The sequence below is a fragment of the Channa argus genome, chromosome 1 (genome assembly GCF_033026475.1).
Source record: "Channa argus isolate prfri chromosome 1, Channa argus male v1.0, whole genome shotgun sequence".
In the NCBI taxonomy this organism is placed as follows: Eukaryota; Metazoa; Chordata; class Actinopteri; order Anabantiformes; family Channidae; genus Channa; species Channa argus.
Genome location: NC_090197.1, coordinates 33,245,467 through 33,258,597, shown reverse-complemented (window position 1 = coordinate 33,258,597; position 13,131 = coordinate 33,245,467). Strand labels below are relative to the sequence as shown.

At 38.7% G+C, this 13,131-nt stretch overlaps 2 protein-coding genes across 2 annotated transcripts in view; one reads left to right on the top strand and one right to left on the bottom strand.

Moving 5' to 3' along the window:
- ppp3r1a (protein phosphatase 3, regulatory subunit B, alpha a) overlaps nucleotides 1-8,033 on the top strand; it is a 26,364-nt gene extending 18,331 nt beyond the window's left edge. Inside the window, exons 3-6 of the mRNA XM_067513669.1 lie at nucleotides 1,658-1,834; nucleotides 3,099-3,158; nucleotides 3,671-3,855; nucleotides 5,728-8,033. Of these exons, the coding sequence (XP_067369770.1) occupies nucleotides 1,658-1,834; nucleotides 3,099-3,158; nucleotides 3,671-3,855; nucleotides 5,728-5,775 (470 nt within the window). The 3' untranslated portion in view covers nucleotides 5,776-8,033. The remainder of the gene's footprint in view (nucleotides 1-1,657; nucleotides 1,835-3,098; nucleotides 3,159-3,670; nucleotides 3,856-5,727) is intronic.
- pno1 (partner of NOB1 homolog) lies at nucleotides 7,743-13,131 on the bottom strand. The gene is made up of 7 exons (XM_067513655.1): nucleotides 12,825-13,131; nucleotides 11,882-12,028; nucleotides 11,703-11,786; nucleotides 9,824-9,884; nucleotides 9,556-9,673; nucleotides 9,042-9,112; nucleotides 7,743-8,924 (listed from the first exon to the last, which is right to left on the bottom strand). Exons 1-7 carry the CDS (start codon nucleotides 13,020-13,022, stop codon nucleotides 8,857-8,859), a joined length of 747 nt encoding a protein of 248 aa, XP_067369756.1. The 5' UTR covers nucleotides 13,023-13,131; the 3' UTR covers nucleotides 7,743-8,856.

Sequence of the window (13,131 nt, the reverse complement as noted above, 5' to 3'; positions counted from 1 at the left end):
GAGGCAAGAACCACAATGTAATATTTTTAGATCCCACTGATGGAGTTTACAGGCCATGGTGGCTTTTATATATAATTTACAATTTATAATTAGGAACCAGGTTATGCAGTAGTTATGTAACTATGATGATGATTAAAAATCAATCTTAATTTATATACCACCTTTTGTGTAGGTTAATGCCATACAAAGTGCTTTACAGATGATAGAAAAATTGAAGAAGCGTAAAAAAAAAAATAAACTGATTATTCAAATAATGAATTCATCATCAAAAAAGTTGTTACTAGTTGTTGTTGACTAAGTAATTACTAGCATTATTGTTTCAGCAGGTACCCCACTAGTTGTGTTGATCCCATTTCTTTGTTTTATTTCTCACTTTCTCATTCCTCCCATACTTCTCAACCACACACATTAGTCATCAAGCTGATGCAGCACAGCATATCTGAATGTTGAAACCCAAAACGCAACCCACACCCATCAATCTCTCTGTGGCTTCCTCTTTTTGCATCGTACAATAAGAATTGGAATAACGGGATAACATCCAGGTTTCTTGTGGCCATAGTCCATGGTTTGCATATTTTTCATTAAACAATTATGTGACTCTTGATTTATTACTTTTTTGTTTAGGGATTTTCTTTAACGTAACAGTCCTTATGGAATTATTTGCCATTAGAGCTATATTCTATATTTATTCATTCTTCTTTTATATGAACACGACTCACTTCAACATTATCATTTAAATCAAAACCCTTAACGCTTTTTTCATGAACCAGCAGCCATAATGACGATCAGTAAACCTGGTCATTCCCTGATGAATTTTTGTCACACTACTGTATCGTTCTTCCTTCACCTTGTCTGCTTTGTGTTAATATTAATAGACAGCTCATGTCACCAAGGGCCTCAGGTTAAAGCAGGTGAAGTAGTGGTTTGTGGTTGGCCAGTGGGATCATGTGACCATGTGTGAATGAGCTTACATAGTAATTAATAACAGGCTTTGTTGTGGCTTCTGGATTACTGCTTGCCTTTGTTCTGATACTGGCCAGAGAGTTGAGGCTGTTTGTGATGGCTGGGAAACGAATGATCCAGGGTCCCTCTAATAAAAAAGCACCAGTAGACAACAAAGGCTGTAAGTTTGCAAAGGTTGCTTCTATATCTTTGTGTCTCTCTCTACTAATTCTTCTGTTGTCCCATGCTTTCCTCAGCTCTCATTTCTCTGCCTTTTTATTTTAGGTTCCCAGCAGCACCAGAGTTGGCTCAATATAATATCTGCAATCTAGCAACTGGAGTTTTTTTAATAGTTGCACTCATTTCAGGTCACTCTCTGTAGAAGAGCAGAACAAACTGTACTGTGGTAGATGTGCGTTTGCAGCTTGAAGCGGTTAGCTCAGGCCTGTGCGGGCCGGAAGGTGTCCTTGACCTAGTTGCAAGTGGTGGCTACTAAAATTTATGACTACAGTTCATGCAGGTGTTTGTAAGGATATTTATATTTTGTGTACATATCTGCTGACTTAAAGTATATGATTCTAATTTTTTTTTTTTTTTTTGAAAAGACTGTAACACCATGCATCTGTTCTGATCATTGTATAAGAAGAAAATGTAAATGTCTCATCCAGTTCTCCTCCCTCTCTCTCTGTTTTTTTTTTCTTTTCTCTTTGACCAGTCGATGCTGATGAGATTAAGAGGCTAGGGAAGAGGTTTAAGAAACTCGACCTAGATAACTCGGGCTCACTCAGTGTGGAGGAATTCATGTCACTGCCTGAGCTGCAACAGAACCCGCTGGTGCAGAGGGTTATCGACATATTTGACACCGATGGGAATGGAGAGGTTGACTTTAAAGGTATGCAACATATTATGTTGATGTGGAGAGAGGCTGTGCTCAAACATCACAAAACACAACACACTACGGAGGGCCACCACGGTGAACAATGCACATCACAGATTTTCCTCTTATCATTCAGGCATAGTTTACAAATGGGCGCTAATGTCTGCACGAGGTCTGGTTTGCTTACCAGTAGAGAACCCCAGACAACGGCAGCAATCAAAGGGGAAATATGTCAAAATATAGAATTCATATGTTATCTGTGTGTCGGGGCGGCAGTGGCTTACTTGGTAGAGTGGCTGCCTATTGTCAAACTTTCTCTGGGCAAGACACTGAAAAGTCCATCCCCATCCCCAGCCATGCACTGCCAGCCACAAGTGCGGTAGAAATTGGTGGAGGGTTTAGGCAGAAAGGGCATCCAGCATAAAAACTGTGCTAATTCAACATGCGGACAAATGATCGGCTTTGGTGAACCTGAACTCCCAGGATAAGCCTAAAAGACAAAAAAATGGTTATCTGTATGTAATTTAGCACTTTCATATGGATGCACACTTAAGAGTACTGACAACAGATGATACCCACTGAGTGAATTTACTATGACCAAACCACAGATGCGAAAACCAAATAAGAGAGCACCCCTCCTACGTCTCCCTCTGGGGTAGACCACCCTGTGTCACAGGCCCTGTGCAACTGTTTTACACCTCTTGAGCTTTCTTACACCCTAGTAGTTTGCCAGATAATCACCCAATCATGTCCCAAAAATGAAACTTATTAATATCTAAAAAGTGCAAATATTTAATGATAAAAGTCAGGTTCTTTCATGGTATCAATCACAAGCCTAAGACAAGTCTCAAGTCATGAATATCAAGTCTTATATAAGTGTAGGTCAGGCAAGTCTTAAAAATGTAGTAAAAGAGACCATAAGAACTGATGACGATTATTATTATTATTATCATTATTATGACTCAGCATTCAATGGTGAAGGAAATCCACTTTCTAAAACATGACACTTAATTACCAGAGCCCTTTAAAAACACACCTAGTATATAAGGTCAGGAATACATATGGTTACTACAGTATCTTGGGTGTTTATCTATAGTTTATGCAAAAAACAAAACAAAACACCTGGATAAATAGGGACTTTGCACCCAGCACGGCAAATTATGTTATAGGATTGAATGAGTTCACATAGAAGGCGTACCATAATATCAAGATGTTGACACAGGTACCATTAAAGTGGAGTCTGAACACTGATTGTTGTCCTGTGCTGTCTCTCTTCCAGAGTTCATTGAGGGAGTCTCACAATTCAGTGTGAAGGGGGATAAGGAACAGAAGCTTCGATGTAAGTAAAACTGCATCTTCATTAAACCCACATGTGGCCAGAGGTAACGCTACTGGATCACGGTCTCTTATCCCCAGTCACATATGCTCATTTAGTTGTTTTGGGAATAGGTGAGGCTTTGTTTACTTGTGTCCTGTGCCCCCCATTTGTCTCACCATGCATTACTGATGCAGCAAAAAACCTCCACTGGAGAACAACTGTAAATGTTAAATAGTGATATACTTTTTTTTTTGTCTGCTAGGAGCTAGAAAAAAAAACTGTATCAATCTTGGTTATTTTTTAATCAGATTTCTTAGTGTGGAAATGCCACCCAGCAGTTTTCCTAGCTGCTATGTCCCTAGATTTCAGAACAGAAGTGTAGGTGTGGAAGTTGACCCGCAGAGAGGTGAATGAAAGGCAGGTTTCCTTTATGTTTCATGATTTGTATGTGTTACTGTAACTAATTGATAGTTAACTTACATCTCTCCCTGTCTTTGTTCCTCCTCTCCCTCTTGACACGCTGTGCACAACAGTTGCTTTCAGGATCTACGACATGGACAAGGATGGCTACATCTCCAACGGCGAGCTTTTCCAGGTGCTAAAGATGATGGTAGGCAACAACCTGAAGGACACGCAGCTCCAGCAGATTGTGGACAAGACCATTATTAATGCAGACAAGGATGGCGACGGCAGGATATCTTTTGAAGAGTTCTGTGCAGTAAGTCAAAGCCCTCCTGGGGTATTCTGGTGGGTGGCATTTCTGCTGATGCAGCTTGTTGCAGTGAAGGCAAATGTCAAAAGGGGCAGGAAACCCTACAGACACAGTAGCTTTTTGCTTAGGCTTGACAGCACTGGGTTCACGTTTTACGCTTTGTGTTGAAATGTGGCATCAAGCTGTAAATATAGGCTGGTGAGTTCTTCATACATGTGGTTAGGCACTAAAAATACTAGTAATAATATAAGGTGCAAGAACTTGGATATAAAAACACAGAGCTGGAGGTTTTCTTCTAACATACTGTATGATAGATAGATAGATAGATAGATAGATATGTAGATATATATATATTTTAGACCTAGTAGAGTCTATCCAAGTGAGGAGGGGTGGAAGGTTAATGAATTTCTCAAAAAAGAAATGTTCAGCCTGCAGTGGCAAACAAGGAGTAGTACTGCTGTAATTCTATAGTGAAAGGGTCACTGCAGTACTGGGATGCAGAGTACAAAGCTTGACGTGATTGAACAGAAGTATTCTAATATACAAACATTTGTGAAAGATAAAACACCTCTCTGTCTGAGAGGATTTAAATGTTCGATTTCTCGTCATGACTTTGTTGCTAAGTTAAATTTCAAAGATTTTCCAGTGTCTTGCAAAGCATCAGAAAGATGCAGCAGATGCATTTTTAGATTTGCTCTTGAATCTGTTCTTTAAGTAGTGTGTCACAGGCAGTGAAGGCACACACACATTATTAATATAAGAAGCAGATGGCATTACACTTCAGGAATCGGCTTTTAGGTATTTATGATTTGCTGGTATTAATTGTATGAGGATCTGTACTATCCACGTGTGGAAAGGTACTGACCCAAAGTAATGCAGAGGACTGAGATTTAACCAAGATGAGACTGCATGGCTGTCAAGACACTGAACCCCTAATAGCCCATTCCCATCCCCAGCTGTGCAGTGCCGGTCCAAGCCCGGTAGAAATTGGGGAGGAGGACATCCGGTGTAAAAACTGTGCCAAATCAACATACGGACAATGATCCGCTGTGGCGACCCTGAACTCATGGGATAAGCCGAGGGGACCAAAAAAAAAAAAAAAAAGACTGCACGGCTGTAACAATTTAAATTCTGGCCTTATTTAGATAGAACATACACCGTTTTAATAATAATTTAAAATCAAAGAGGCAATCAAATTCGCCTTTTAATACAATTAGCCTTCTTCTGTTGAACAGTATCATCCACACAACTTGTCTTTGCAGTGGAGCCTGCTTTGCTTTGAGACATTTTCTGAAATGAAAGGCATCAGCTCTAACTCTGACAGATACACGACCCACATTTTGACAGCTGAATCTCCAGAGCCTTGAACTAAAAAAGGCTCTCGTCCTTGCAGGAGTGTATTTTCAGGGTGGCACAGAAGAATATTAGTTCCTAGTTTTGAACAAAGCAGCACTAATCAAACACTTCAGAGATCAAGTAAGACACTGAGATCTGATTTCCATCTCGCTTATGGTATTTCTGATCTTAGTACTTTGTTTCAAGGTGAAAAAAGGTGCAGCAAAGAGTGTAAAAATAAGTCAATGGATGTAAAAATAGATTTAATACAGTATTTATACCTCCAGTACTGCTGCACGACTTCAGTAGTAGACATTTGGAGGACACTAATAATTCTATTCACATAGGTCTTGGCCAAGTTAAGAAAAACTTTCCCCCCTTTGTCTTATGGATAATTAATGGGCGAAAATGTCAGATTTATCCACTTAAAATTAAACGTACAGTTCAAGAAAAGTGAAGGGGCACTGACTAAGTTCTGTCACCACTGTATGTGCTGATATTAATCAGTGTTTCCTTTTGCCTTCCTCTCACTCATCCCTTCAGGTGGTCGGCGGTCTTGATATACACAAAAAGATGGTGGTGGACGTGTGAGCGCTCCTCCACTCGCTGAATCCCCCCCTTTCTCCTCAACACTCGCTTTCTCCACCATCTCTGAAGATCTGCTCAAGACGTCCGGCAAAACACTCTGTTACTCAATGGAAGTATTCTCTTTTTTCTTTAACTCTGTCTCTCTCTCTCTCTCTCTCTCCTCTCTCTCTCTCTCTGTCTCTCTGTGAAGCCACTTTTTCTTTCAATAACCACAGGCCTCGTGAAGCCAACTTTGAAGTGTTACTGAACTGTAAAGCCTCTCAATAACCCGGTCGTAGCACTTTAAGAGACTGAAGGACATCTACTGTCAATTGCAAGAGCATCTGTGGTGTTGGATGAGGGGGGGAAAACGTCGCAAAGGGGGCACAGTGAAGTGGCTGGTTGGCTTGTTCATATTTCATCCTTTTTTTGTTAATTGTTATTTTTGATATTTATTTTTTGTTGTCTTTTTATAAAGAGAAAAAAAACAAGTATATCTATGGTTGTCATGTGAGGGGAAGTGTATACCATACTATAACACTTGACTTACAGTACAACTAGAAAGTAGGGTATGAAGTGCCAACCAGAACATATCCAGACACCAGTCCAAGTTATTACCGACACCCACCGCTGTCATTCATGCTGTACAAACTGGCATGTGACATTTCCAACTGTGAGTGACATTAGATACAAAACAAAAAATCTGATTTTCTATTTGTTCCTCCATTTTACCTTCAGACCAGTAAAGCTTCCAGTCACTCTAGGCAAAACAATATATATATTTTTTTTGTAATAAGTTAGAATATTTATACTTAAGAATGTGTTTATTGTTGGAGTATATCTTTGTTTCCTGACAAGAACTATAGGTAGATAAGTGAATGCCAAGAAAATGTCTTTCCAAAAAATAATTTGTGGCTATCCGTTGTTTACTCTTGACGCATTTTGCATTCACCAGTCTGCAGCCATAAGACAATCTCCAACACAAAGAATTGCTCTGCTTTCATGCAGACAAATGAACTAGTGGAATCATTAGAATTTCTTCTGTACTTTTATTTAACGTTAGGAAAAGAGGCTGGATGAGGTTTGTTAAGAACTACAAGTAATCGTTTGAGAGCGAGATGAAACACGATTTGTGCGAGTACATAGCAATCTATGAGACTTATCTGCAGGCAGCGTTTTTTTTTTAAAGTAATGTGTATATTAGATAATGTGTGCTCATATTCTTTAACAGCAGAACGATAAGGCGTTGCCTCTGCTTTACATGAGCCCTTCTGAATTCTTACCTTTCTCAGTATAGCACAGCTGAGTTTCCTGTAACACGACACAAACCCTTTGAATCTTAACACATTGGCATGATCAGTGTGCAGTGGGACAGACTATATTTAATATATAGTGGGGGTTTTCTTTTCTCTGGGGGAATGTGTACATTTCAGAAGTTGGCTTCTTCTCCCACTTCTTGTTTTTCTGTCACAATGACCTCGTTTTTTCCCCATCCTGCTCACTAATACGAACAGGGAGAAAAATCATTAAATTCACATCTTAATTTCTACATGAAAAATGCTACCTGCGAAACACGGCATCGGGATAGCTTTTGGTTTTGCTTTGGAGCCCGATTGCTGATTAAAAATCTGGAGTGCTCTGTTGTCCCTTATCCCAAACCTCTGCACGGCTTGGGCCTCCCTGTGCTTGCATGACATGGAAATATATTTTTTGTTGTGCATGTAGATCAATTTTTTCAAATAATCCTCTTGTTTACACATGGATGGTGATGTTAATATATTTAAGAATTTATTGGTATACAATATGGATGTTGCCAAACTTTGGTAAATGTACACACATTATGAAAGGTAATCCAAATGAACTGAACTACATGTAACTTTTTGTATTTTTACCCGGGTCAGCGAAATGCTTCTATTCCAGTAAAGGTTGCATATCTGATCCTGTCTCAAACTGCCACACACTGTACTCAGCTTAAAGGGGAAAATTTGGTGTTTTTCCTTTTTTTTTTCTCTTTTGTATATAAGTATTTGTTAAATGCAGTTCTGGCTCTCTGTTCTCTGTATAGTTCAGACCACGCTTTAGTTTGTAAGTGCTACTTCTCTGGGGGACTTGGGTTCTTTTTAGTTTGTGTGGGGACATCGGAAAAGATTTACGTTTGAGAACCTTTTTTCCTTTTTCTGCATGCTGCATCTTATGCTGTGGGACTGTTGGAAACTTGATACTGTATGAAATTAAATAAAATTTAAATAAACTTTGAAAGGTTTTAACCTTTTTAAAAACTTCATGTCACATGGGTACATTTCACTCCCTGCTAACAAAACACATTAAAAGATAAAATATTGTACTTAAACACAATCTAGATGCTTATACTTTAGGAGTATCCCAATTTTCTTGTTTTTGCTCCACTACAATGGAGAGGGGAATAGTATAATTCCATGAAAGTGCATTATTATAAAATAACAACCTGGCAGTACAAAATGTTCAACTCAGCTGCAACATGTCGGCTGTGTATATTTTTTATTTAATGCATTAGGTATACTCATATATACAATATTTGACATATTGGTACTTTGTTCTGATGCCACTTTAGACTTTTACTCAAGGTCTGAAAATGTGATTTCTACAGAAACTTGAGGAACAAACTAATTGAGAGGATTTACAGTCATGTTTAAAATATGTTTACAATAAAATGTTAAACATAATTAACTGATGCCCATAGTGGAGCACCTGTACTATACATAAAGGTTAAGGCAAGAACTTACTTTATAAATTGAGTAAAGATTTTGAAATGGCACTTCTATTTGTAGTGGAATGTTTTTAAGTAAAGGCACTTTTAATCAGGTTTTTAGAGATTTTTTTAATTTTATTTACACAAGCTTATATTTTCATGTATCGTATGTTTGCAGCCATCAGTTATTTGTTCCCCCCTCATTTGGTGCCAGATGATCTGAAAACCAGGTGACCACTGGAAACATCAGGCCAAGTACAGAGGAACTCGAGGTGTTTAGGAGAAAGTCATCCAACAGTCTTGACTCATAGATCTAAGTGGGAACTCCATCAACCACTTAGCAGAAGCAATAAATACACACAGGAGTTAATCAGACTTCAGAATCTCTCAGCAGCCCTGCTGGCCACCACCCTGATGTTGCCATAGACCTTTGAAGGTGGACTTCCTGTAGGTGCAAAGGGGTTTAAAAGGTCATTCTTCAGCACTATTTGGGGATTCACAAGAGTTTGAAATACATCAATACATTAATCATAAGAGCAACCATAAAAGCTGTCTCTCTCACCTAAGATTAAGTTACATATTGCTGTCCGGGCCATCTTGATATTCTGGAAAGACCCTAATAAGTGAACTTTTCTGTTGAGACATAAGAAAAGAAAGAAAATGTTCCAGTTATGCCAACCATTCTCCATTAAAAGGGGGAAGAAAAAAAAAAAAAAAAAATCACAATATTCCTGTGGGGTACTCTAATTACACGAATTTAAAGACAAAACCTGACAGAAAAAAAATAAAAAAGATGAACCCTAGTATTAGATTACATTTCTCCAGAGCTTCTTAAATAAAGGAGGTTGATTTAAGAAGTTTGTGGTTCACTAGTACTGTCTGTTTCTTAGGAACCTTTCCTCCAGGGCAAAGTAGTGTGCAACAAAGTTAACACAGAACTTGCTGCTTTGAAAACTTTCACAATATGTTAAAAGCAAAAGTGCAACCAAATAAATGAAAAGCGAAACAGGATTAATAATCATGCAAACAATCCCATATTTTGCTGTAGTGGTACAGAAATCATGTAGGCTGCTTACGTCTCTGCAAGAACAATGCGTGTCTTTGTGACATTCTCAATGGTGAATTTGGTTTTTCCTCCTTTCCCTGCTATTCTTCCAATGGCTCTGGATAAGTGGTCTCCCTTTAGAGGTTTCACTGCCAAGACAGCACATGAGTGAACAATTAAAAACACATCAGGGCACTGGACATTTAGTTCAGTTTGCAGCAGGGAAAGAAATACACTAATAAAAAATAAATGTGGACAGTTTCAGAGCAAACGGAAGAACCATAGCCGTGCAGTCTCACCATCTGTGACATCAAAGCTTTCCAGGAAAAGCTCATCTAATCTGATGAGAGCCAGGGCGTCCTGTAAAAAGAAGGTGTGAGTGTTATTATGCCACAAACAAACACCATATGAGGCTCAAGGGACATTCATGAAATATTCAGAATGAAATATTGTGACCGCCATTATAAAGAATTAGACTGGATAAAGAAAGCCAATATTCATGAATAATAATGCGTTGACCTATCAGTGGGTGCTGTCATAGATCTGCTGGGCCCCATGACAGGCAGAACTATTTTCTAGCCCTAACCTCCTATACCTTTAATCCCACTTCTAATGCCTACCCAGCTAAAGAGTAAATACTCATGACCCAGACTTATATCAACATTGTCCGTAAAAAAAAAAAAAAAAGAAGAAAAGTCAGCTTTTGCAGGCAATTGGGGAACGGAGTAGTCTGATTTTTCCTCTAACTCAAGATTTATTTAGGAAGCATAATTCACAGATTTTAACTGTATAGTGACAAAAAAGTGCTGCTTTCCAACTTACTTTTTCCCCCCTGCTGTTTGTGTTGCTGCACAATGACGGTGCAGGGAAATAGAGGAAAAGTGAGGGGAAAGAAACAGCTGATGATAGACAAAAAATATCTGCTGTGGAAAGAGACTTATTTGGACTTCTAAGTGGCACTTTGTGTTAGTCGACTCAGAATTTGTGCAGACTTTGATTTAAACATGAGGTGGCACCACTTGTTAATGATCTCTGTGTCATTCAGCCTTTAACTGCTCCTCTGCAGTCTTTTGTTATGCACATGCACTTACTGGAGACATTTGTCATCTACACACATAACCAAATCTGTGCTCTCCAGGACAACCTGTGGAAATCCTGCTTCTTTAATTCTTTACCCCGATTCCAGAAACCAGCTTTATAATTTACATGACAGTTAGGAAATCAGCTTTCCCTAAAAAGCTGACTGTAACCTGGTTACTTCAGTGTTAACACACTGTATCTGCTTAGAATAAGCTGCTATGGCCCCACTAACCCTAAGGGTGGGTTCATCTAATACTACAGCTTTCTGACAGTCACCTGTTAGTCTTACTTATCTAACTGTCCTAGGCCTACCAGGAGTATGTAACATCAGAAAATTACTACTCTCTGATTGCATTTTAAAAGTCCTTGAATTGTGTCCTCACCCTAACAAAGAGCAGACACTTTGACCCAGTCTGAGATCCAATAAAGTATCTGCTCAGGTTAAACTACAGTAGCTAGTTTATCTGGCTTGTTAAGCAACTTCATCTGAAAGTCAGGCCTGCTCTGGGTGCAGACATGTCTGCAGGGTCATCAGGTGGACACCATGTCACTAACTAGGGTTTCTTTAAGCTGGGCCCTATGGCACCATGAAGAATTTATTACTACCAGCAGCCACACACTTGACCCAACTGTCTATAATGGATTAAATTCACTCCACTATTGCCAGCGACCAGCATGCAAAGTAACTATAACACGTTACCACCAAGTAAAGCATGCTACACATTACTACCACTTCTCTCTACGTAACTAAATTACTAATCTAATTAGCTGACCATAAGCTAAACTAATGATCATACTGATAAAGCCACCTACCAGACCAAATAACAAATGGCATGTATAATCAACTAGCAGCTACATAATAGTAACATGCTATACAAACCAGCATGCTGCCTGAGCCATTATTAACCAAACAATATGACATCTTTGTAATATTCACAAATGTGGAAGCTTTTTCCTGTCATCTGCCATTTCCATTTCATCCTCCCATGGTACTGTGAGATCCACAGCACAAACACTACCACATTGACCACAGTTCATGAAATTGGATAAAAAAACAAAAAGGAAACGTACACTAAAACCTGCAAATACTGCACTTACTTCAACCTGGAATCCAAGAACAAAGGCTTTAACAAAATCAGCTGCTTTTGTGAGCGAAGCAATATCCCGTGTTTCTTTGCATGTCTGAAAAAAAGAAAGTATATGAAATGAACTACAAACATAACTGTGAATACAAGAAAAAAAATACAACAAACAAACAGCTTAACAAAAAAACTTACTTTGATTTCAACATTTCTAGTTTTGAGGTTGAACCTGACTTGAAGCTGTAGATTCTCTACAATAGGCGTGAAAATCTTCAGCCAGTTTTCTTTCAACGGAGTGTATCTGTGAGCTGGAACAGGGATTTTGCGCATCTCATCAGATCCCTGAAACACACACAAATATTTTCTTGATCAGTTTGTCAATAAAATCTCACAAAAAAGTGAAAAAGTACCCATCAGAATATCCTAGAGCACACGGTGACTCCATCAAATATCTTGTTTGTCCAACTAATAGTTGAAAGTTAGTTTGCAGCACAATGTATTTACTGTGGGTGTTAAAGGTAAAGTTTGTTTGTCCCTTTCAGTGTTTTTACTTACTGACACATTAATCTGCACTGTTCATTTTAAAAGGTGTGGGTGTCCTCACTAATCCTTGTGTTGCTGGGCTATTCATTAGGTATGAATATTTGATTAACTTAGTAGCCAGTAACTGAAGCTATAACATAACTTCATTACTCAACAGTTATGTTGCTAGCTATATATATATATATATATATATATATATAGATATAGATATGTGTGTGTGTGTGTGTGTGTGTGTGTGTGTGTGTATATGTATATGTATGTATGTATGTATGTATGTATGTATGTTCCTGACGCCTGATGATAGCTGCCCACTCACTAAAAATATGCATTCTTGAAATGCTCGGTTAAAAGGGGCATACGGCATGTCAACTGCCGCATGACCTATCACGGGATCATCTGCCATGCTCAAGAACTGGACTCTTGTCTTAGTTGTAGTTAGTTATGACCCATTTATTTTTTGTAACCTAACTACAACTTCAATAACCTAGCCAGATGATTTCTGTGATTTTAAATCGTGGTGATAATTAAAAATAAGAAGCAGTATTTAATACTGATATCGAGGAAGACCTTATCAGAATATTCAGTCAGTATTTACCTGCAACTTGTCGCCTGAAATCGGTGGAAACTGCGGCCGCTTACTTGCCACGGGCTCTTCTGTATCCATGTCCACTCCATCTTGTCCACGTTTTCGTTTCTGAGTCTTTTTAGACTTTACTTTTGTGAATGATTCAGAGTCATCTTTACTCTCGGAGGTAGTGCTGGCGGTAGGAATCGAATCTGTAACAGTGTCCATAGCGAAGTTAGTTTTATATCGGATTAAATTCCCCAAAAATGAAGCAGAGTGTAGCCACAGATGCGTAAGTGTGTCCTCGTGCAACGGAAAAGACCCAGACGGCCACACC